Source organism: Malassezia restricta, chromosome II, assembly GCF_003290485.1.
Source record: "Malassezia restricta chromosome II, complete sequence".
Classification (NCBI taxonomy): domain Eukaryota; kingdom Fungi; phylum Basidiomycota; class Malasseziomycetes; order Malasseziales; family Malasseziaceae; genus Malassezia; species Malassezia restricta.
In genome coordinates, this window is record NC_040194.1 from 805,116 (window position 1) to 828,768 (window position 23,653).

A 23,653-nucleotide genomic window follows, 5' to 3' on the forward strand; every position below is an offset into this window, starting at 1 on the left:
AATATCTCCGAACCGCTGGCCGGTCAATAAAAAATCCCAATAACGTATATGGATTATACGTTTGATTCCGTCACGTACCAGGCGGTACGTTCTTGGGGCCTTAGTGAAATAACGGCATGGCTCCAAAAGAACAAACTTGGGCAACACTCGTCCGCTTTTGTGCGTAACGACATTTACGGCGGCGCACTTTTGCACTTGGATCACGGTGTGTTGAAAGAAATGGGAATTACCAATGTCGGTGATCGTCTTCGATTGATATCAGCGATCCGACTTTTGCATAAGCAGTGTGCTATGAACGCGGCGCCTAATAATTCATCAATGTTGACTGCTGAAAGCTGCATGAACTATGCGAACGCTCCGTTGTCTTACGCACCACCGATAATATCCTCGAACACGCCTTTGCAGAGAAGTGCGACTATGTCGCATCCCTCTACTCATCCTGTGCGGACTGCCTCGCCATTACCTTTGAATGGCTCTTTGCCACCATTGGGAGTTATGCAATCCGCACGAGTCATGAGTATGGTGAATCCTCTCGCGCATCCAATGACACCAACACAACGGGCACATACCATGGAACCACCGCTAAGTGATTTGGGGTCGCGGTCAACCACTCCATCATCATCATCATCTACGAACTCGCGACGACCCAACACAGCAACAGGTGTAACCGATGCTCATGATTGCCCGGCACCCTCAATCTTAAATGCTCCGCGGAGCCCTAGCTCATCGCATGTGCGCCGCCCTGCTAGCGCTCTTTCAACGACAAATCCAACAAGTACGGGCTACACAGTTGGTCGCGGCGCCTTTGGCCCAAAGTCACGTCTTGGTCAAATTAGTGCACCGTATAATCTGCGGCGCCCTGAAACAGAGTCGGAAGAACGTCCACCCGAGACGACAACTGATCCGATGACAGGTACACCGGTGAAAAGCCTTGAAACGATTCGACGACACATCGTGAAATTCTTGGCCGAGGATGGCTCTTCTCGCAGTGTGGATGTAAGCCAATGTGGACGAGCGTCAGACATCTTATCGAAGGTGCTTCATAAATTTGGTCTCCCGACGGATCCTGAATTTATCAGATATATGCGTCATTGGGTGGTAGCCATGACCGATGCAGATGCTCAGCTCAAAGTATTGTCTGAGATGGAACTTATGACTGTTTGTTCACAGCCGCACAACTATGCACCCGTCTGGCAGCATGGACTGTACCTCTTACGTACAACAGATAACGCGCCACTTCGTCCAGGATCGCAGCGCGAGGTACCTAATGATTCATTCCGATATGCGCTAGCTAAAACGAAGCGTGCATCGACTTTCAGTATTTTGAACGGGCTTGGCGGAAATTCAATTCATGGCACGGAGGATTTTATTTCCCCTACACGCTCGACAGCATATAATCGCGTCAAGGCCGCCACGCCTGACTTAACAAGCTCTCTTCCAGCAGTTCGGCGACGTGTGCAAAACTTCTTTGGACAACGTCCTCCCTCAGAACTTATTAGCTCTCATTTATCTGATTTCTTTCCAAGTACTAACAGCAATGACTTGCACTCGTGTTCGGATCCACCAGATTCTCCTGGATTCGATAGTCGCAGGCCTTCGCCGCCTATGCGATTGCATCCCGTGTCCAAGCTTTATCAAGCTAATAAATCTGACGAAGACATGAAAGACCTTGCTAAGGCCATGGTTACAGTGGATGAGATCACACTCGACCTCGAGCGGCGCGAATCGATGCATTCACCTTCGTTTGATTCTACATCACTCTCGACGGTCTTGGAGCATCCAACGACGCATGTGGAATGCAAGGAAACAACTGAGATCTTTACCCAGCCACGCATGCGATGGCACAAGGGCGCTTTGATCGGCGCTGGCTCGTTCGGCAAAGTGTTCCTGGGTATGAATGCCAAAACAGGCATGCTGATGGCGGTTAAACAAGTGGAACTCCCACCCAGTGATGACGATTGCACGCGTCGCTGGCGAATGATGGTGGATTCTCTTGAATCTGAGATTGAATTGCTAAAGTCCATTCATCATCCTAACATTGTACAATATCTTGACTCACACTCTGACGGTAAATTCCTCAACATTTTTCTTGAATATGTACCAGGTGGTTCTGTGGTATCTTTGCTGCGTAATTATGGTGCGTTTGAAGAACCTTTGGTCCAGAATTTCGTGCGTCAAATTTTGTTGGGTCTTCAATTTCTTCATGCTGGTGGCATATTGCATCGAGACATAAAGGGTGCAAACATCCTTGTAGACAACAAGGGTGGCGTCAAAATCAGTGATTTCGGTATCAGCAAAAAGGTGGAAAGTGGCTTGCTCGGCCCCAAGTCAGGCAAGTTCCCTGGGTTGCAAGGCAGTGTGTTTTGGATGGCACCAGAAGTTGTGAAACAGAGTATGTATACGGACAAAGGTGACATTTGGAGCCTGGGATGCTGTGTTGTCGAGATGTTTAGCGGTGTACACCCATGGCCTCGGCTCGATCAAATGCAGGCACTGTTCCAGATCGGGCAGAACAGAGCACCGCCTTTGCCCGATGATATCTCACCCCTGGCTACCGATTTTTTGAGATGCGCGTTTAATCTCGATCACACTGTGCGTCCCAGTGCGGAAGCATTGCTAGGACACGCCTTTCTCTTGCAGCCAGCTGATACATCGGAAATCGAGGGCTCCGACTGATAATTCTGGTCACAATTTTGAGTAATGATGGTCATTTTCCTCGAATATACCGCTCCAGGTTCCGTCCTGGGTCTTCCAAGTCAATAATATCATGCCTAGCATCTATTTTCACAATGTTTTAGGATGGAATGGACTTTTCGCGTCAAAGGACTACTTGCATATAGACAAGATAGTTCAAGGTAATGATAGCCATATAACATGCTCAAGCATAGACTTGAAATTGCTCGCATTTGTGCTTGACACATTAATCACGCTTCTTGTCGGAGCCAACGACCTTCTGCTTGTACTGTGTGCGTAGCTTTTGCCCTTGCACGATGAGCGGCTTCGGCTGCAGGTCGGCAAACAGTTTCCAAAAGATTTCCAGCAGGTAAGATCCGACAAAGTCGACAAACATAGCCCCGATAAGCCAGCTCTTGTAATCAGACGACATCTTGACCAGTTGAAGCCACTCATTCATTTCAGGAAGAAGCTCCAGCGCACCAAGGTATGCCACCGCACTCGCACCTAGCAAGCCATAGTAGAGCGCCTTGTTTTCCGGAATACTCTCACGCCACGGGCGACCGATATAGTTGACTGCAAAGGTCGATACAATTTGTGACATGCTGAGCAAGTATACACCCGAATTAAGGAGGGTCGGTGTATACTTAGCCTCGAGATCCACTTCGCCAGGGTGCTCGAATTCCACGGACAAGCGCTGAATCAAGATCATTGTTGCCACATGCAACGCTGTCTGAGAGAGAATAGATCCAAACACGTATACATTGATGATGGTACTGACGGGTCGTTCAGGGGCAAGGCGGTCAAGAGGCCTGCCACGGCTAATGCAATAGAAGCACACCGTAATGAGTAGACCACTCACCGTAAGCTGGTAATCACCCATTTTTATACCATCCAGATATTGCACACTCAGCGCATAAGCCTGAATTAAACAGTTGAGGGCAAGGATCTTGTACATTTGAATAGTAGCCACCAACGTGCAACGACCTTGACGAATGATTGAGCAGACTGCCTTTACATTGGATAGCTTGCTTGTGAATGGTGCAGCAACGCTGGCATCACCCAGTCGGATCTGGGGCGGACCTTCCTCATCATCCATGTCCTGCATAGAAGAGGTGATGGAGGACAAGTCAAACTGGGCCATAGGATTTGACGCGCGTTGCGAGTGCATCTTACGTGCGGCCTTTTGGTGTGCTTCTTCGAGCTGAGGGTAGGCAGCCTTGAGCGCCGGCGGCACGGGGGGTGGGGGCTGATTCCAACGTGCCATCATGTTCAGTTGTGATTCATACACTTTCTTCATACGCTCCAGGCGCTGGTGCTCCATGATCTTCTTTAGATCTTCCTCTGAGCCATCCAGCAAAGCCACACCGATGTTGGCTGCTTTGAGGGCGCCAACATCGTTCGTGCCATCACCAGCCATCAGGGTTATGTAGTTGAGAGAGCGGAGTGTACTGAGAATCAATTCTTTTTGGTTTGGCGATACACGCGCGTACACTACCGTATTGGCAATGAGCTCACGCAACTTCGCAGGCTGTGTCTCAAACTGACGCAAAGCCGCACCAGTCACACAAACGTCATACTCATCGAACAGGTGTCGGTGCAAATCGCAGTCCACATCTTGATCATGAACAATTTTGTCCTCGGTCGTGCGCCAAACCAGATCATGGTCCTCACCACCCTCACGCTTGTCCAGCACAATTGGCTCGCGTACCACGATTTCCACTTCTTCGGCCACACGGACAGCTGTCAAAGCATTGTCACCCGTGATCATCACGCAGCGGTGCGATGACTCGTTCAGCTGCTGAATCGAATCGATCGCATCGGCCTTGAGTGGGCAGTGCAGCACGAGGAAACCTGCAAACTGGAGTTCACATTCCACCTGTTCCCGCTTGATAGAACGCGCCGCACTTGCATCCATCCAGCGGTAGCCCAATGCAATGACTCGGCTCCCGCGGCGCGTGTAATGTCGATACAGATCATCGTAGTTTGATGGCAGCACAGCAAACATTGGTTTCAGCACTTCTGGAGCACCCTTCGTAGCAGCAAGCAGTTGCTTGTTCGAGGGCAACTGGCTCAATGTTGACATACGTTTGAGAGCCGACGAGAAAAGGAAGCGAGTCTGGATCTTTACTTGCGAGCCTTTTGCTTCATTCGAGCAGATCACATCACCTGGTTTGACAGTCCAGCCGATAGATTCGAGGGCGCGGCGCTCCATTGGGTCACCTACAACCTCGTCGTCGACAATAACAAGAGAGTGTGCAGCAGCCAAAACAAGTTTCGTTGTTGTGGATGCTTGTGTAGGATCCACGAGTGTGTCACTTAGAGGCTCAGAGCCATTCGACGTAGTGCCGACAATACCTTGTACTTCCAAATCTTCACCAGTGATAGTGCCTGTCTTGTCGAAGCAGCAAACATCCACCCGTCCAGCGTATGGAATACGGAATGGTTCCGTGCAGAAGATGGCATGCTTGGCAAGCGCGACGAGCGAAGCATTGACTGCCATAGACAGCTCCATGGGCAGCTCTGGCGGCACAACTGACGTAATAATCAGCACACAGTCAAGCATGAGTTTGCCCTTCGGCCTGTTCATCTTAAGACCGTTTACCCATACGTATGCACTAGCAGCAATAGCAAAGATGAGCAAGAAAGCGATAAATACAAAGCTTTCCCAATTGTTGGCCGATACGCGGTTCTCATTGGTGAACACCATCAAACGAATCAGGCGGCCCTGCGTCGTACCGAAGCCCGTGCGCAACACCATAGCCAAAGCACCGCCATCTGGTGGCGCAGGCACACCCTCAAGGGGCTCGCCAGGCGTCACTTGCAAGGTTTTGGTGCCACCAAACAGACAGTGCTGCTTATCAGCGCCCTGGTCATTGAGAATATCCGTCTTATTACGAAGTGTAATACCTTCCTTCAGCAGAGGTGTGCTTTCACCCGAGAGCATTGCCTCATTCACAATAGCCGAGCCTGAAGCGAGGATAACATCGCAAGGCAATGCTGAATCTGCCTTGGTACGAGTAACGCTCATCAAGTCACCAGGAAGCAATTCAGACGTAGAGAGTTCTTCCCATTGACCATCACGGTAAACATGGACTTGATACGGCTGAATGGACATGGTACGGAACTCACTCAGAGTACGAAGGCGTTGGAATACCACGGTACATTCAAACGCAACGAGACCAAACAACGAGAAAAGGGACGACCACCAGTACTCGTCTAGCAGCCAGAGACCCACACAAAACAATTGGAACACAAAAAATGGTGCAACGGCATGTTCGATGAACAAGTCCATGAAACGAGGCACCGGGATATCCAATGCATTACCACCGTAGATGCGTTTCGCGCGCGCAAGCTTATCAGCCTTTAGTCCTTTGCATTCTTGAACATCTCCAATCGGCATGTGTGCATCTGGAGGATACATAACGCGGCGGAAAGTGCGCTCGCGAATATCCGATGAAGAAGTAATAGAGGTAGGCGGCGCCTGCGAGTCGGGAAAGGCAAGCACATACTTGTCTGCTTGGTACACGAACGAATATTCATCACGCTCCTTCTCGCGCCTTACTCTAGTAAGGCGCAACATTTCACCCTCCCCTTTGTGCGGATGGGGGAGTACACACACATAGTCTGCCATGTCGACTGCGTCAACAGATGTTGACGTGAAGAGAGCCTTGGCCTGAACTGACCAATGCGTCGCCAAGTACGTTAGAGCATGCGCAGTCAATAGTCCAGCTGTGTACACGAAAGTCCATTCCTCTGATTTGACCCATTCGTCATACTTCACGTAGTACGTATAGGCCAGCAAGGGGTACAAGAACAAGAACGGGAGCACATACACATGAAGTAGCAACGGACTCCGCCTGTGCAGTGTGACACTAGCAATCTCATCAGATTGCACGGCGACTCGCCTGTATATTAGCAAAATCTTTTGAATGTACATACATGGTGGAACACCTCAGCAATTACGTTGCCCCAGCGATTGATGGCGATTCGCGTCGTTCACAATGACCAACTGAAGCCGCCTTCGCTGCGGCGGAATTTTGCTGAGTCAGCGCATATGTGCCAAGTCCGTGATAATGTAGTCCTGCGATGGTGTGACTAGAACGAATAAAAGTCTGCCCTGCGAGGAGATAAAAATTTGTTCACAGGCATACATTTTTTAATTTCGGTCTCGCGCCCCTTCTTTCCCAAACGACGCCTAGTGGGTGTGATCTTGGCCAAGTGAGCATGGCAATGGAACAAGAGAAGCAAATTCCATCGAAAAATGAAGTGGTAAAGAAGCAGACAAAAAAGTACCCATTTTGGCTGGGCGGTGTCGCCGCAAGCATTGCTGTGTGTTTCACGCATCCCCTTGATTTGGCCAAAGTTCGACTTCAAAACTCTCCTGCCAAAATTTCAACAGCAAAGTTACTGCGCAACACATTCGTTAATGAAGGTGTCCGTGGTTTGTACATTGGTATTTCCGCCAGTATCTTGCGCCAGATGACTTACAGCCTCACCCGATTCGCTGCGTATGAGGAGCTCAAGACCTTCGTGTCGCACCACACAGACCCCTCCCAGCCTACTTCTATATGGACCAAGATTAGCGTTGCCAGTCTCGCTGGTGCAGCTGGTGGTGTCGCTGGTAATCCCGCTGATGTTATTCTCGTACGCATGACCAGCGACTTGTTCCGCGCGCCATCTCAAAAGTTCCAATACAAAGGGGCTATTAATGGCTTGATGCGTGCCTATCGTGAAGAGGGCGCGCATGTCCTATTCCGTGGCATTACACCCAATGTTGTGCGTGCTATGCTGATGAACTCGAGCCAACTGGCCTCATACGACTTTTTCAAAGAGACGTTACAGAACACTGGACTATTTGCTCCTGGCTCACTTATTCAATACCTTGCTTCATCTCTGCTTGCTGGCACGGTTGCAACGACCATCACCTCGCCAGCCGATGTTATTCGCTCTCGTGTTATGAATGCCCGCGGGACGGACAGCGGTATCCCGCAATTGCTCAAGGCCATGCGCATCGAAGGACCCATGTTCATGTTCCGCGGCTGGGTCCCTTCATGGATTCGCTTGGCACCCAACACGGTCATTTTGTTGACGGTACTGGAAAAGCTCCGTGAAACAGTAGACTGGGTCCGTGGAACCTAAGTTCCTGTACGTTTTCATGATACCAGTAATACATATGAATATATAGGAAGAATAAAAGTTCCACTTATAAGTTATGAAGCGTCCATTTGCTCATCATTTTCGGTTAATGGCTTTCGTGGTGCAAGGTCCAAGGTGTTTCGTGCGTGTGTTCGAAGAGCTGCAAATGGATTTACACTTTGATGAAGGTCAGCCAAGATAACTGGTTGCCGCTGTCTTTCTCTTCGAAGCATCTCGCGTTTTGACTTGAATGTGCTGTCAGTTTGTCGTGAAGCTGGCTTTATTGCCTCTTCTGATTTTATCATAGAAACCATATCTGTCAGCTCTTGCATGCCCGCCTTGTTACCTGCTAGCTGTTCGCGTTCACGCTGCTTTCGGCGCCGCTGTGCTGATTTCGAGACTTGGTTTGCATCTTCCTTCTTTTGATAGAAAGCCAAAGATGATCTTGTCTTTTTTTTGGAAGCCGGAGCTGCACGAATGTTGCGTGCCATTCCAACAAGTACTGGGAGTGAGACAACAAAATTGACTACGAGGTGGAGGAATCTTACAGCTGGGTTTCAGACTATGACGGCTTGGGGGTCAAAGGACCAGGCGAAGGTGATACGGGGATCACGAGACGTCCATTGGCCTGCATTCGGGGCATCGAAGGAGAGAGTGTGATAGATGCACTTCTGGCAGCGCGATGGAGGACATGTGCTGAAGATGCACGCAGAACAGGAGTATTTTGCGCGGGGGACAGAGGCATAGAAGAGAGACTGGTTTTGCGAGCGAGGCTGGAAGGTCGGCGTGGCGACTCGTTGAGACTGTATTTGCGTGATGACTGTTTGGGTTGGAAAGGTGTGCGTGAGAGTGGCACTTCCTGGGCGCCTTCCAGATCATTTTCCATCGAGAGTAGCGATTTGCCACGAACAAGTTTTGCTGCGATAGACGCACAGACTCGCAACGTCTCACCATTCTGATCCACACCGTGGAGAAAACTCAAGGCATGTCGTAGAATTTCCCATTCCTCGTTTTCTTCAAAGCGAGCAAGAGCTGTGGCTGTAGCTTGGATACTTGTGGGACGGTCTTCCATTTCGTGGACCACCAATAGGTAAGCACCCGCAGAAGCATAATCGCCTCGGTCCAAACAGCGTTGCATCAGGTCACTTGGGCGTCCCGCTGCATCGAAGAGGTAGGCCCAGCGCGATACTTCCGTCTTGCGGGCAGCGCGGACAATCACCTGCAGTGCGACATCGAAATGATCCAAGAATGCGAGAGCCGCTGGTAAAAGGGGCGCATTGTCCTCCAAGCTAGCAGACGTAGACTCATCCGCTTCTTTTTCGAGAATATCATGCACAAGCACTTCAAGTACATGAGCGAAATATTCAAGAGGCACGTACGGTGCAGCGGAATGGATTGCCTCCGATACACGGCGCCTTTGAAGTAATGCACGAAGGATGCGATCGAGAAAAAGGGAGGTGCTAAGTCGCAAGCGATAGGCAGTGGTATCAAGCGTGCGTCGGACGACAGCTTGGGAATCAGCGCCAAGGATAATGCCGCGGTCAGTCAGAATACATAGGGGGTATGTATCATCCACCGAAAAGACATAGTCAGGCGCGTCGCTATGCTGGAGTAGGTTCAGCCAAACAAGCACGCGCTGACCATCGAAGCTCCATAGAGACTGTTGCAAAGCCTCATAGGCATAAATAGGGGTCCAATACGACTCAATGTGTTCGTGTAACACTTGCAAATCATATGAAAGTTGGTCATCGTCAGATGCTCTTGCCGGGCGCAGTAATACAAGCATGCCATCGATTAAAAACACCAAGGTCGCCATCGTCAAGTCATCGGTGGGGAGAAGTTCAGCTTGTTCCGGCAGAAGCCAAGAAAATGCGCGAACTCGTGAAGGCTCGCCGATGATACCTTCGAATGAGATGCTGCCACACAAGATCAGGCGCACATGTTCCCGGGTGGTGGTGATGTTGTAATGGACAAGGGTATTGTTGGCAAGATACAAGAGGAGGCTCGTGTCTAGGAGCTGCAGCGTGACAACAGGTGCGTCGAGCACCGCGAGGTCCAGGAGATGTGCATTGTCCAGCGCTTGATCGCGCGAATAGAGGCGAATTTGAATCTCGCCCATGCAGTCACACGCAGCGATCAAAACGTGCTGGAACCAGACCATACCACCGCGCACACAGAACGAGAGTGCTTGAGACGCCACCTCGAACATTTTCCAGTGTCCCGAGACGGTACTGTAGTGTGCGAGTCCGCGTCGTCCGGCAATGGCCAAAAAACGGCCGTCGCTGCTCTGAGCCGCATAACGAATGGGCCACTGCCATGTCAGGTACTCGGGAGGAAAGGGGACATGGCGCCAAATATCATTATCTGGCATCAGGAGACCCGCATCGCTCTGTTCATTCCCGCGATATATGTAGGCGCCTGTGTCGCCCACGAGGAAGCATCCGTCCGTCTCTGCAGGCATCAATTGTGCAGTTGATGCTGCCTTGAGGAATGGCAAAATATACACCAGTGTCTTGTCGTCATCTTTGACCGGAGCATCGGCCGGTGGCACACGGGGCAACACAAAGAGCTCTGTTCCGCCCAGTGCCCAAAAGACGCTCTGTGTGCCGAACTGAAACGTGTCGCGATACACGCGCGTCATGGAATGCCAGTCGCTTCGGAAGCTGTGCGTCATGAGATGGCCAAACATGCTCCATACAGCCCAGCCACGCTCGTAGCCCACGGCCAGGGCATGGCCGTCGGCCGTCCAGGCCAGAGACGTGACGCGACCCGTGACATGAGGGGAGAGAGAGAGCGTGTGCGTCTTTTCCGGACTTTGGGTCGGTGTGTGGAATTCGAACATGACGATATCGCCTTGTTCCAAACCGATGGCCAGCAGACTAAAACGTGCATTGACGGCCGTCGTGACGGGCATCGCGTCCTTTTCCGAGGCTGAGTATGCACGAGCTCCAACCCATGCATCCGATTGTCCGACAATGTAGGCACACCCATCTTCCGTGAGCCAAGCGGACAGGTCTGTGGCATAGGAATGCTCGGCGTGCACCAGGGGGGATGGTGTGAGCCACGGCAAAGACGTGAGCAGAATGGGGGGTGCGGGTGGTGCAGACGGCTTTTCATCGGATGCACTGGGCCATGGTACGAGCTGCACGGCAGCGGGGGAACGAGTGGCAACGAGGATCTCAGGGTCGATGCTGGCGATGGCCGAAATGCCCGGATCGACTTGGAGGGCATCGCGGAACACGAGTTGCAGGGCAATGCGGCCGCCGAAGAGATCGCTTCCGATCGTATGGTAAGCATCGCCTGTGGCTGGCTGAAACGTGCTGAGTAGAGCCTGGGCGGAGGGGACCAGGTCAGGTGCCGTCGAGTCAGAGAGGGCATGCACGGCGGGCGAATCCGTGGGCTGGACGAGATCGTAGAAAAGGAGTGTATCTCGCTCGGTACGCACGACCAGCGCACCAGAATCGTGGCGCCACAAAGCGCATACATTCGCGCCATATTCATGTATGCTGCGCGCCGTACGCACCATCGCCGTGACCAGCTCCGCGGGCTTAGCGCGCCAAATCAGGAGGGCAGACCGCGTCAGGACGAGCCACAGCAGGCCGTCACGCGCACATGACATATGAACAGCCTCCTTGTGTATGTCGGCGAAGCCCAGCGACTCGACAGACAGTCGGCGGGCACTGCCCGTCGGCCAGTACATGACGAAGGAGGTGGAGAAAAAGGGGTCAGGGGCCGACCCTGCATGAAAAGCGAGGGCCTAGGAAGGCGGAGGGCGCTGCCCGATGGGAAATCTGCCCCCGATTGACGCGCATGTCCCCTAGGGACCACCGGCATCCTTTGATGGCGTGGGACGGGCGTCATGAGGTGCGCCGTGGTGAGCCGGCGCAGGCGGCGGACAAGAATATGGAATACCTCAGGTCGTACATGGAGCGTCTACCGACTGATTCCCATGGGCCGCTTGAAACGCCTGAGCAGCTCAGTACGCCGCAGGCAGAGTACAATATGCTAGATCATGTGGCATCAGAGGATGACCCGAAGAAGCGCATGGAGTGGCAAAAGATGCTGCATTCTGTGCTGGAGAGTGATGTACTTTCATCAGAGACGAAGCGGATCGCAGCGGCTGATGCCACCACACCCACGCCTGCGCAGACGATGTATGGCGTGTGGCTGAGTGTTCGTGCGCTGCACGTGGGGCATAGGAGCACGTTTGATGACGCTGAGCTGGAGGAGCATCTCGTCATAGAGGAGCGCGAGCGGCTCGTGCCCTCGGTCATTGACGACGTGATGCAGTTCCGCCGACCAGAGCCCCAAGCGGGAGAAGACGAGCGCAAGGCGCTATATAAAGCTGTACATGACGTACTCGAGCGCGTCGATATGGTGGATGAGCTCTTTCCCTCTCAGCGACAGCTGGAAGCTGCGTACCCTGCGTGGGCTCAGGCACCGTTCCAACAAAAACTCGCCGCACTCCAAGCATGGTATAATGTCGTGCGTGAGTTGCAAGCGCAGGTACAGCTCCTGCACCGGTGGACCGGCACACTGACGTCATCTGACGGAGAGCTTCGGCCTACAATGAGTCCGGCGGTGCCGCAGGTCGAGTCGGACGACGACACGTCGGCCGTGGAGCGCATTTTTCGAGAAAGCAATATCAACGAGGCGTTTGAGCAGCGCACACTCAAGCGGCTGCGAATGCTGATCGAAATGGCGCGCAAAACGCTGCGCGAGTACCACCACATGTTCTGCGACATGAATCTCTCATCGCTCGAGCCCGATGTGATGCCACTCGTGCGCTTCCCCATGTGGCTGGCCGAGGGCGCCTTGCGCCAGCGTCTCGAGTACGCCGACAAACTCAACGAGCCGAGTGTTGTTCTCGTCGAGTCTCTCGCAGAGGATCTGCGCTCGGTCCTGGCGCTGGCATGCCGCATCAAGAAAAGTTACGTGCAGCTGACCGTGCCCGAGCCGGATATCGGGTGGAACTTGCCGGTCGAGAGTGACGAAAAGTTTGACGCGTCGATTTGCAGTGCGCTGCACTTTTTCTTCCGCCTGCTTCTTTTTCGCCTCAAGAGCACGCCGTACTTTAAAGAAGTCGATCTCCTCGAACCCGAATGGGACTTTTTGGCGTCAGCTGTGCATGTCGTCCCAGGCGGCGACGTCATTGTCGCCCACAAGATGGCCGCCATGATCAATCGCATTTTTGCGCGCATCATCACCTACTTCCAGCGCGAGCTGCAAGTGCCCGTGGCAGCAGCTGAGTCGAAACTGGCCCAGCACGGCAGGGCCGAACCACCCAAGACGGGGCGCCTCACCGGCGGTCGCGTACCCATGAGCGTGGCAGACATGACGCGCTGGATCCAGACCGTATTCAACAATGCCCGCGTCCGGAGCCGTCGCTTGATTGGTTTCGCGCGGCGCATCCGCACGCAGCTAGAAACGGCCGCCGAGTACGACCTGCGCTCGTTACGGGCGGCCAAGACCCAGCCACCGCTCGACTTGAATGGCTTCCTCCAGACGCTGCTGAAGGCCGACTACTTTCTGGTCTATACATCCGCGTTTGAGGAGCGCGGTGTGTTTTTGCTCGCGGAGCCTAGCCTGCACGACAAGCCGCATGTGATCCAGGACTTGGTCTTCCAGTGTGTGCGACCACGTTGGGAAACGCTCGATGAGGACATCTCGTCAGCCGTCTCGGAGACAGCTCCGCCGCACCCACAGTACCTCTTGTTCTTGACGCCGCGCGAGCCGTTCTTGTGGACAGGCCGTGTCATGACACTCCCGCTCCCGTGGATCGAGGTCGACATGAAGGAGCAGCGACTTCGACTCGTGGCGAATGGCGTCGGCCCGCATTTGGAGCAATGCAAGCAGCACTTGGCGTGGCAGTTTTCCATGTATGGACCGGGTGCCACGCCCAGCGGCAGCCATGAGCATGCATCGATGACGCATCATGAAGAGCCAGGTAAAGAGCCCAAGGCTTCGAATGTGTCAATGTACACATTCCCACTCGCGCCTGTGTATGAACGCATGGCGCATTTGAGCCTGATTCAGCACGAGCTCAAGCTGATGACCAAGGCGGGTTACGCCCTGACGGATGTGGTCGTGCACTCTGTGCCAGCGATCCGACAGCAAATGCTGCGTTTGCGGCCCCTCACTTTGGCAGATCAGGCTCTCTGTGATGAGCTTGTTCATGCCTGCTTCAGCATTGCCTTTGACCAGGGCTCTCGCGTGCTTGGATACATACAGAGTATGCGGCTGCACTCCCACCTGTCGACGGCGCTTGTGCAGCTGTCGGTCGAATGGATTGCGTTTATTTGTGATGACTGTGTCTTGACGGAGCGGCGCACCTTCAAGTGGGCCGTCGAGGCCCTCGAAAATGCCATGACCATGACGATGGGCGAAAATATCTTTTTGCTGAGCGAGCAGGAGTTCTTCAGCTTGCGCAGCAAGGTATCGAGCTGCATGGCGCTGCTTATCTCGCACTTTGATATCCTTGGTGCTCGAAGCAGTGCCGTGAAGGAGAAGGAAGAGAAGCGGGCGAAGCGTGGGGCTCAAGGCACGCTGAAGAACACGGCCAGCTACAGCCAAGAAGTCATGAACCTCCTGGAACGGCGCATGGACGCTCTTAGTGTTTGTGACAAGCAGCGCGAGGATGTCTTGCGCGAGCGCCATGTGATCGGACGCGTGCTTGACGATACACGATTAGAGGACCGCGGCTTGCAACTGCTGGCATCACGGGGCGTCCAGATGCGCTGGCAGCAGGGACGGTTCATTGGAGGTGGCACATTTGGTACTGTGTACCTCGCGGTCAATCTCGATACGGGTGGCCTGATGGCTGTCAAGGAGATTCGGTTCCAAGAATTGACATCTTCGCCAAATCTGTTCAAGCAGATCCACGACGAGATGAATGTGATGGAGATGCTTCGGCATCCCAACATTGTTGAGTACTACGGCATTGAGGTGCATCGCGAGAAGGTTTACATCTTTGAAGAATACTGCCAGGGCGGTAGTCTTACACAGCTTCTGGAGCATGGTCGCATCGAGGACGAGATTGTGCTCCAAGTCTATGCGCTCCAAATGCTCGATGGACTCATGTATCTCCACTCGCAAGGCGTGGTCCACCGAGACATCAAGCCTGACAACATTCTGCTGGACCACATGGGCGTCATCAAATTTGTCGACTTTGGTGCTGCCAAGGTGCTGTCTCGGCGATCAATCTCTACGAACGCCTCCCGCCGAAGCTCGTCGTTCCTGCAGCCTGGTGCCGTGAACGCCCAAGGACAAAGCTTGCAAGGCACGCCGATGTACATGGCGCCCGAGGTCGTCAAGGGCGAGACGCAGGGACGTGAGAATGCGATGGACATCTGGAGTCTGGGCTGCGTGATTCTCGAGTGTGCCAAAGGCACGCGGCCATGGCACAATCTTGATAATGAGTGGGCGATCATGTTCCACATTGGCATGGCGAAGCAGACGCCCGCACTGCCAGACGAGTCGCAGCTCAGTCCGCTGGGTATCGATTTTATCCGACAGTGCCTGACAATCGATCCCGAAAAGCGCCCATCGGCTGTCGAGCTGAGGCAGCATGCATGGATCCAAGCGCTTGTGGAGGAATTGAATGCCGCCAACGAGGAAGAGGAAGAGGCGCAGCGCCTGATGGACGAGGAAGAGAGCACCGACCATGCGCTTGTGGATGACGCCAGGCTGTCTGTACCTTCCGGCACGCACGGCACGCGCCGTTCGTCGTTTTCACTTTCCAGCGTCCCTGGCGCGCCAGATCACAGCCATCCTCGGTATGAGGCACTTGTGGCTGATGTACAATACCGCAGGGAAGGCGAGCAGATCAAAGCCATGCTAGAACCCGATGATGGACTATAGTTTACGAATACATGCCCTTGCACAAGAGAGGACTCGGCCCATACAGACTGGTCACAAAAAAGGCGCCATGACCCTGGGGCGTCGGATCCCACAGCGCCGTTGTGGCCGCCGATACATCGGGCGCATGGCGTCCGCTGGACTGAAACAGCGTCTGTACGTGCCACCCATACGGCAGGCGCGGTATAGCTCGATCGCTGGGAAATGGTACGCCTGCCTCGTCGTGCTCAGTTGATGATGACGCATTGTACCACACTTCTGCGACCCAGCTGGGCGCACGTCGGGCTGGCGTGGAGTGCAACGCATAGAGATGCATGTCGGACAAAGACGGGTGCCCGGCGGCAAGAACACCTGGGGAAGTGCGATGCTCTGACGGCACAGTCAGAGCCAGGTTGTCTGGCAGGAATGGCAGGGGGACATAGGTGCGTCGTTTCGAGGCAGCCTTCTTGTGCCGATCGTATACGTAAATGCCAGCGGCACCTGTTGCAGCGACGTACAACTGCTCACCTGATACGACGACGCCATTGGCAAAGGAGATGCGCTGCGCAAAGATGGAGTGTGTCACGTCGCCGTCGTCTGTGAAGCGAACATGAGACACGTAGCCCAGCCCCAGCAAGTCATCCAGGAAAGAGAATATGTGAAAGAGCGGTCGGTACGTCAAAGCCACGTAGAGCCAAGGCGCAAGAAAGTTCCCCAACTGGGCGGCGATCGCAGCCTCATACGATGCGCGCGGAGGAGGACGATGAGACACCAGCTTGGAGTTCGACACGTACAGTTCGTGGGGTCCGACGGCGTGAAGGGCGTTGGGCATATGCGTTCCAACAGGGTGCTGCAGTGTGCGGACGTACTGGGCGCGCCACTCATGCGACCTCTCAAGGTCCAGCACCTCGATCGTTGATGCTGCCGCGCGCTCGTTCGCCACAAACATGCGTGCATGGTTCTCGTCATAGACAAAGAGACTCATACCATGCGGATGGAAATCGTACGAGTCTGGATATCCTTCCATTGGGACGAGCACAGGTAGTGCGTCTGGTGCCGTCTTGTAATCTAGTACCCACAGGGCCCCACGAGAAGCAGGATTGGCGGTGGGCCCCATGAACACATTCCATTCCTTGCGTCCAGGATCGCAGGACAGGAACACGGCGCCCAGCGTGTCAGACATACGCAAGTCTTCACATGCATCGGCTATTTGTGCATGTTGGCTGGTAGATGGATTCGTTTCGTACGCTTGTGGATCAGCCACATACTCGCTGCGGATAGGCGTGCACGTCACGGGAGGCGACGCGCTGCTTTCGCCGCCTCGGATATACCACGACGGCATTTCCCTCGGCACAGAAAAAAAGGCTTTGGGGAAGATAGTTCGTATGTACCATGACTGCGACCAAACGAGTGCTAGCAGTGCACCTGCCACCAGGTGCCGGACCTTCAACATGGGCCACACACGAGCCTGAGCGTATTGTCCGTGCATGGGCCATGTGGAACTTGGCGAGCGCGTCGGCCGATACTGAGGGGTGTGATTGGTCGGGGCGCTGGGCTAGAGGCCCAGGCGCGTGTTGAAGACGACCTACCACTGACATGTACGTACCAGAGGGCTGACGTGTGTAGGAAGCTGTGTATGTGTGTAGCTAACTAACAAGGCAGTCGGCTTGCTAATCTTTGCGAACCAGCCAGGCCAGCAGGCTGTGCCGCTCGTGAGCGCCTGGGACCTCAACTCGTTCTCGTGGATGCAACGTGGCACGGTGCAAGACATGATGGCCTTCATGGCGAAGACGGTGTCGGAGCGCACGCAGCCGATGCAGCGTCAGTCCGTCCAGGAAAACAACTTCACGGCTCATGTGCACGCGCGGCCTGCCGCGGACGGCGTGAGCGGCGTGCTTGTCTCTGACAGCGAGTACCCCGTGCGTGTGGCCTACTCGCTGCTCGGCAAAGTGCTCGAAGAGTTTCTTATCAAGCTGCCGAAGTCAATCTGGCAGGCACAGGCAAGGCAACTGGCGGCATCCGGCCAAATCCCGCCCAAGGGCGAGGGCATTGTCCGCACGAGCGAATTCCCATATGCGCAGGACTACCTTGCGCGGTACCAAGACCCCCGTCAGGCTGACACGATCTTGCGTGTGCAGCAGGAACTGGATGATACCAAGATCGTGCTGCATAACACGATCGACTCGGTGCTCCAGCGCGGTGAAGACCTCGATAAGCTCGTCGAGAAGAGCGGCTCCCTCAGCCAGCAAAGCAAAATGTTCTACAAGTCGGCCAAGAAACAAAACTCGTGCTGTGGCATTATGTAGTGTCTAGGTCCAACTTTTTCGCGCCGCGACGTGGGTCCATCGTTGTGTCTTCAGCCTCCACCTGACCATGGCAGGACCGCCGCCACCCAGGTCGGCGGAGAAGCTGCCAGGCGATGTGGACCGCCTCTTTGAAGAGCACAGCGTGCGCGACATAAGGGAATACGCTGAAAATCTGTCGCAGCAGGCACACGCAAAGCAGCAGGCAGTGCGAACGCTCGTAGGTGATCGTTTTCACGACCTGTTGAGCGTCTCGCGTACGGTCGTCGATATGAGTGACCAGCTTGCAGTACTACGTCAAACCATCGATATGTTGCTAAGTACCAGCAGTGATGTGGCACGCCAGCATGCAAGTCGTGCGAATGAAGCTCTCCCATTGCAGGGGGAGGCATCTGACGTCGAATCGGCCGCCGCCATGTTGTTGGTAGCTGATGCGCCAGAGACGATTCGCTCGGCCCTCAAATCACACGCATTTATTCAGGCGGCTTGGTCGATCATTTTCGCGGGAAAGGCGTGGACATGGATCAAGGAAAGGCTCGATATGCAGCAATTCCCTATGCTGGTTTCACAATGGGCGGATGTTCAGGCCCTGCGTAAATACGTTCTCACGCGTATCGATGTGTGCATGCAGCAGGCTGGTATGCATACATCCTACGTATTGGATGTGATGCTGGCCTACATCTTGTTGCAGCATGTGTCGCTTGCCTCGGCGCTGTCTCACTTTCACGCACAGCGCGTCAAGGCGGCCCTGCGGACATGCACGGAGGGTGAGTACGATCATGCCGACCGCCTGCAGCGACTTCTGAGATCTGTGACGCGAACGCTACATCATACACATGAGCTGTGGGCCCGGCCAAGTCTTTCACGTATCCTTTCACACCTGAGCAGAGCCTTTTTCGAGCTGGGAGCGCCGCGATCTCAAAATTTGTCCTTCGCTCCAGTGGCGGCCCGAGACTTTTATGCGCATGTTCCTATGCCCGTCCAGGCATATGAGCTGCCGCCGATGCAGGAGACGCTGCCCGAGTCGGACATATATCACTACAATGAGATGTTTGTACGGCGTGTATGCTCAGAACTGGATTCGGTCTTGTCATTTATAACAACAGAACATCGGCTCGATTCGCTATTGCCGTGTCGTGACAGGCTAAAGGCATGTGTACAGAATAGCCCAGCCCTCTCGATCTTGGAAGCGCGTTTGTCCGATATACTCGTCACGCAGGTCCGTCACATCCTGCAACAAATGCTGTCGGATGTGCCGAGGAAATTTGCCGAGGCACTGGAGCAAGGGAAAAAAGATACGAATGCGATGCACGACCTGTTCACGGCAGAGAATGTGCCGCCCACACACTGGAGAACTGTGCGCACCGCTGGTATGGAGGCATGCATCTCGCTCGTCGAGACGCGCCTGCGCCGTATTATGTGCAGCAACGAGGACGTCACGGCCTCGCCCGTGCATGAGACTTGCATGATCCTATGTGACGAGCTCATGCAGGCAGATACGTCGACGACGGAACAGATGCACTGGCTCCTGCGCGTTTGTGTGGCCCTGTATACCAGTCCTGTGCTCACACAGATGCTGTCCCGCACATTCTTTGAACGACTCGCGGACATCTACATGGAACTGGGCACCCGCTGGGCCCATGCCTGTGTTCAGCATGTGGTGAGCATGGATCGAGGCGCGATGCCAAGCTTGCTTATGCTTGCGCATGAGCTGCACACGCTCGGACCGAGTCCGCTGCCGCCTCCGCCTGTATGGGACGAATGGGCCCGGCAGACGCACAGGGCGCATCGCGCTTCACCGACACAGCAGCCCATGCCATGGCAAGCGATTCTGGAGGCCGAGGATATCGACACGAATCGCGTGCGTCTAATTCTAGCTCCGTGGATCTTTACGCATGGCCAGCCGCACCAAGCCACAGCGCGACGCGATAGCCCAGCGCGTGTAGCGCGTGTAGCGCCCCCCTTTATCAGTTGGTAGAAATCGGGTTCCACGAAAAAAAGGCCCTGGTGGACGCAGAGGTTTTCTTCGCTCCTTCCACCACGGCACACGTGTAGTCCCTTTTGTCGCTGTGTATGGACGTGACGCCGCCGATCGTGGACTTGAGCCACCATGGTGAAGGGCCCGCCGCTGCACGAAAGGAAAAGACACGCGTAGCAGCGCCTCACTTGCCGTCGACGGAGATTTTGCCGTCCAATGGCCTCGCGGCCCTCTATGATCCTGTGCCGCTGCCGCTGCCGAAAAGCTCAGCGTCCGCCCCGCGCCGCACGTCGCGTGCATCCCGAAAACGTATGCGCACAGAAGAGGCCATCGAGCAGCAAGCATCCAAGTCGTCGTCGACGTCGTCGGCTGCTGACCTGGCAGCTCTGGGTGTCACGCCCAGAGCGACGGAGGACGAACTCGAGGCTCTGAACAACGACTTTTGCGACACGTGTCATGGCCATGGACGATTCATATGCTGTGATGGATGCCCGCGCAGCTTTCATTTTGCGTGCGTGTGTCCGCCGCTCGACGTGGACGAAATGCCCTTCCCGAACGGCACGCTCTTACCACACGCTGACCATGCTCAACCTCATGACATGCGGGCTCAACGCGCGCTGGCGGACGACAGCTGGTTTTGCCAGGTGTGCTTCTCCGAGCGCATGCTACCGACTCGTGCGCCTGAGGGGTATGGACCCTTTGGTGTGCTCCTCCAGCACCTTGACACACAAAACCCGCGCATATTTGCTCTTCCCGACGACATTCGCACATACTACAAGGGCGTCGGAACAGGGCCGGATGGTGTGTACATGGACACCATCGCGCAGCGGCCTGTAAAGCTCAGTCGGCAAGGATTTGCAGAAGATCGCGACCCGTACCAGCTGCGAGACAAGCATGGCGCAGCGGTCTTGTGCTTCCGATGCGGACAAAGCGCCCTGCCTGACGGTCCTACTGCTGCACAGGGCGGTGCATCGCATGGCCGCCGCATGCTGAGCTGCGACTTTTGCACCCTGCACTGGCACCTCGACTGTGTCGACCCGCCCTTGACTGGCATGCCGCCAGCTACGCGCCGCTGGCGATGTCCGGCACACAACACACCAGGTCGTCCACGCATGCGCATACCCCGAGCTCCGCAGCACACACGCACTATTCAGGTCGCCCCCGGAGCACCACTGCCTGCGACAGGCGATGCCTATGTACACATTGTGCCGGATCCTCATGACAAGTTCTTTGACCCTGAGACTGGTGCAGGGCGTGCAAAGCCATACGAGGACGTGACGCTAGATACGGACCACATACGCACACGCTACAGGATTCCCGAAAAAACCATCCGCCTCGCATTTTGGACTGCCATTACACGTCAATGGCGGCGGCAACAACCGCCCACGCCCTCAGCACCTGCTCCTACAAGCTCGCCCCGTGTCAGTTACCCACCCTTGGATACACTTGTCGATGTGGCCGTCAGTCAAAACGAGCCCTTGGAATTCGTGCCGACACCCACAGGCGAGGTACATGCGGAGTACGCGACTGCGACGCGAGCCTCTCTCCAGCCAGATGCATTGCCGTATGTGCCCAGTCAGCGGTCCTCCTACGAAGGGAACGAGCGCCCATCAGGGCAGGTTCCCAGCACGTACCTCTACCCACGGGAAATCCGCGAGCTGCGTGACCTCAAACGCACCGTCGAAATGCTGGGTGGATTCGAGCGCGTGCGTGGCCTGCTGGAAAAGGTGGCGTCGCATGAATAGCAGTCTCATAACTACACGTATGTATCGTATACGTCGTGCTCGTCATCCGACGTAGGTACACTAGCATGAACGGAGTGGGTATATGGGCGGCGGTGCACCGGGGGGAAAGGTGAGGGCTGACGGTCCATGTCGGCTGCAATGCTTTCCAGGGACACTTCGCCTGTGAGCGCCGCATGGAAAGCAACAGCCCGCGTCCGTGCGCGTCCACGTCGAATAGGACATCTTCGGGGGCCGTGCGGCATCTCATTCACGCAAAGCCGCTGGAGATAAGCCCGGCACGTCACTCGCGCGGCACGGTGCTCCTCAGCAGCAGAGGCCAGCGCGCACGCCTCGAGACGTGGGCCAATAACGGCAGATAACTTGACGAGGCGCTTATCAGGAACATGGCGCTCACCCATCTTGGTGAATAGAGTGCTTTTTGCATACTGAACTTCGTGTGCGGCCCGTAATGACGCTAGCGCCTGAGCGCCAGCCTTGACGACGAGATCCTCGACTTCGTCACTTCCAAGACCGGCAAAGCGGGCACAAGCTTCGATGTGCGTGCGTCTTTTTGGTGCTGAATCACGGGGTAAAAAGTACGCGTCACAGATACAGCATCGTTCTAGAGCACGAAGCACCGTGGCATGCATTCAAGTGGCAACCAGGCACGGCGCGTCCTTGGACAATTTCGTGTCACATCACGTGGCTCCAGGGGCGACGCCAATAAACAGGTGTTGTACCAACACAAGTAGGGCGTCTCTCCGCCATGTCAACAAGCACGCCCGACACGTCGGTGAGCGTGCCAGACAACCAATCTCCTTTTTTGGTGAGTGACTCGAGCTATCAAAGCGATGAAGGTGTGTTGGAGCGCGCCAGAATGTACGTATGACACCTCTCACGCAGACTTCTAGAGGAACACGCCCATGACACACCGGGCGTGCAAGCCCTGAAAGAGCGTTTTCAGCGCACCACTGATCCCGAGGACGTCTTAGCCGACACAGAACTCCAGCTGGACTGGGACTTGTACCGCGACGTGCCGGATGCGATCGTGCAGGAAGAGGCTTTGTTGTTAGACTATTTCCGCAAACTCAAGTTTATCTACTTGGAGCAAGAAACCAAGCTACGCTTCTTAGCTGACCTGCAAGATGATCCAGAGACCGGGCAAGAGCCGCAAATCTTGTCCACGGCGGATGTGGCGCACCGCGAGCAGGAGTGTAAGCGCGTCAAGCAACAGCTCGTGGAAGCCAAGACCAACGTCCGGCGTCTTCGATCCGATATTGATGAGGTGTCTGATGCACTTATCGAGCCATGGGAAGCAGTCGAACAGCACACATCAGAAGCCGCATCTCTTCTTTCCGATATTACAGATATGGAGCTGGAGCTGGCCAAGATCAAGGCGGCAGAAGGTACACATGGCTCGCTGACGACAGCCGAGGCTGAGGCTGTCTGTGATGAGCAGATTCTCTCGATGCAGGCCATCGATGACGAAACGACACATATCGTCCACGACATGGAGGCCGCTAAAAAGGAGCTGTCTGAGGCGCTTCACCAGCTTGACCGATTAAAAGCCGAACGGACAGCCGCTGAGAAACTCGCAAACGATGCTCGGCTCGGTATGGGTCGCGACCGCGGTCGTGATTGGGAGCTCGAAAGACTCTGTGCCAAGCATACGTCTACACTTGATGCGCTGGAACATGCGCTGGGTATCACGCAAATGTCCGCACCGCGTCCCAACGAGCTGCATGTGGCCATCACCCGGCCAGCTGCGAAGCGATCACGTCGGTCTACGCGCTCTGCTCCCGTCGAGCACCAACGCACACTCGTCCTCCGCTTCAACGAGCCAGGTGGGCGTCTTGAACATCTGGAGCTATGGGATGCCAATGATACCAAGCCACTGACAATAGACGAGGATTTGAGCGCACTCGTCAAAGAGGCTATCCACACTAACCACGCCGCCGCACTTGTTCAGGCTGTTTGGCGCTCATATGCATAGATTTAGC

General features: G+C 54.9%; 12 protein-coding genes across 12 annotated transcripts; 7 read left to right on the forward strand and 5 right to left on the reverse strand.

Annotated features, from left to right (window-relative positions):
* Positions 1-48: 48 nt before the first annotated feature.
* On the forward strand, positions 49-2,676 carry MRET_1335 (mitogen-activated protein kinase kinase kinase; the record flags this gene model as incomplete). Its single annotated transcript, XM_027627962.1, has 1 exon — positions 49-2,676. The coding sequence occupies one exon, from the start codon at positions 49-51 to the stop codon at positions 2,674-2,676; it is 2,628 nt and encodes an 875-aa protein (XP_027483558.1).
* Positions 2,677-2,920: 244 nt separating this feature from the next.
* MRET_1336 (manganese-transporting P-type ATPase) lies at positions 2,921-6,617 on the reverse strand (the record flags this gene model as incomplete). Its single annotated transcript, XM_027627963.1, has 2 exons — positions 2,921-6,581; positions 6,616-6,617. Coding segments are annotated over 2 exons (3,663 nt in total).
* A 283-nt stretch (positions 6,618-6,900) lies between these two features.
* On the forward strand, positions 6,901-7,815 carry MRET_1337 (solute carrier family 25 (mitochondrial dicarboxylate transporter), member 10; the record flags this gene model as incomplete). The annotated part of the gene is made up of 1 exon (XM_027627964.1): positions 6,901-7,815. One exon carries the CDS (start codon positions 6,901-6,903, stop codon positions 7,813-7,815), a length of 915 nt encoding a protein of 304 aa, XP_027483560.1.
* A 71-nt stretch (positions 7,816-7,886) lies between these two features.
* On the reverse strand, positions 7,887-8,303 carry MRET_1338 (uncharacterized protein; the record flags this gene model as incomplete). Its single annotated transcript, XM_027627965.1, has 1 exon — positions 7,887-8,303. One exon carries the CDS (start codon positions 8,301-8,303, stop codon positions 7,887-7,889), a length of 417 nt encoding a protein of 138 aa, XP_027483552.1.
* Positions 8,304-8,374: 71 nt separating this feature from the next.
* MRET_1339 (Rab6A-GEF complex partner protein 1) lies at positions 8,375-11,512 on the reverse strand (the record flags this gene model as incomplete). Its single annotated transcript, XM_027627966.1, has 1 exon — positions 8,375-11,512. The coding sequence occupies one exon, from the start codon at positions 11,510-11,512 to the stop codon at positions 8,375-8,377; it is 3,138 nt and encodes a 1,045-aa protein (XP_027483654.1).
* Positions 11,513-11,622: 110 nt separating this feature from the next.
* MRET_1340 (mitogen-activated protein kinase kinase kinase) lies at positions 11,623-15,672 on the forward strand (the record flags this gene model as incomplete). Its single annotated transcript, XM_027627967.1, has 1 exon — positions 11,623-15,672. The coding sequence occupies one exon, from the start codon at positions 11,623-11,625 to the stop codon at positions 15,670-15,672; it is 4,050 nt and encodes a 1,349-aa protein (XP_027483619.1).
* Position 15,673: 1 nt separating this feature from the next.
* MRET_1341 (uncharacterized protein) lies at positions 15,674-17,101 on the reverse strand (the record flags this gene model as incomplete). Its single annotated transcript, XM_027627968.1, has 1 exon — positions 15,674-17,101. One exon carries the CDS (start codon positions 17,099-17,101, stop codon positions 15,674-15,676), a length of 1,428 nt encoding a protein of 475 aa, XP_027483618.1.
* A 143-nt stretch (positions 17,102-17,244) lies between these two features.
* On the forward strand, positions 17,245-17,954 carry MRET_1342 (YKT6 protein; the record flags this gene model as incomplete). Its single annotated transcript, XM_027627969.1, has 3 exons — positions 17,245-17,246; positions 17,275-17,282; positions 17,311-17,954. Coding segments are annotated over 3 exons (654 nt in total).
* A 67-nt stretch (positions 17,955-18,021) lies between these two features.
* Positions 18,022-19,929, forward strand: MRET_1343 (Vps51/Vps67 family protein; the record flags this gene model as incomplete). Its single annotated transcript, XM_027627970.1, has 1 exon — positions 18,022-19,929. One exon carries the CDS (start codon positions 18,022-18,024, stop codon positions 19,927-19,929), a length of 1,908 nt encoding a protein of 635 aa, XP_027483620.1.
* A 95-nt stretch (positions 19,930-20,024) lies between these two features.
* Positions 20,025-21,674, forward strand: MRET_1344 (PHD finger domain protein; the record flags this gene model as incomplete). Its single annotated transcript, XM_027627971.1, has 1 exon — positions 20,025-21,674. The coding sequence occupies one exon, from the start codon at positions 20,025-20,027 to the stop codon at positions 21,672-21,674; it is 1,650 nt and encodes a 549-aa protein (XP_027483616.1).
* Positions 21,675-21,685: 11 nt separating this feature from the next.
* On the reverse strand, positions 21,686-22,303 carry MRET_1345 (uncharacterized protein; the record flags this gene model as incomplete). The annotated part of the gene is made up of 1 exon (XM_027627972.1): positions 21,686-22,303. The coding sequence occupies one exon, from the start codon at positions 22,301-22,303 to the stop codon at positions 21,686-21,688; it is 618 nt and encodes a 205-aa protein (XP_027483615.1).
* A 116-nt stretch (positions 22,304-22,419) lies between these two features.
* On the forward strand, positions 22,420-23,646 carry MRET_1346 (uncharacterized protein; the record flags this gene model as incomplete). Its single annotated transcript, XM_027627973.1, has 2 exons — positions 22,420-22,532; positions 22,557-23,646. 2 exons carry the CDS (start codon positions 22,420-22,422, stop codon positions 23,644-23,646), a joined length of 1,203 nt encoding a protein of 400 aa, XP_027483860.1.
* Between the last annotated feature and the right edge of the window lie 7 nt (positions 23,647-23,653).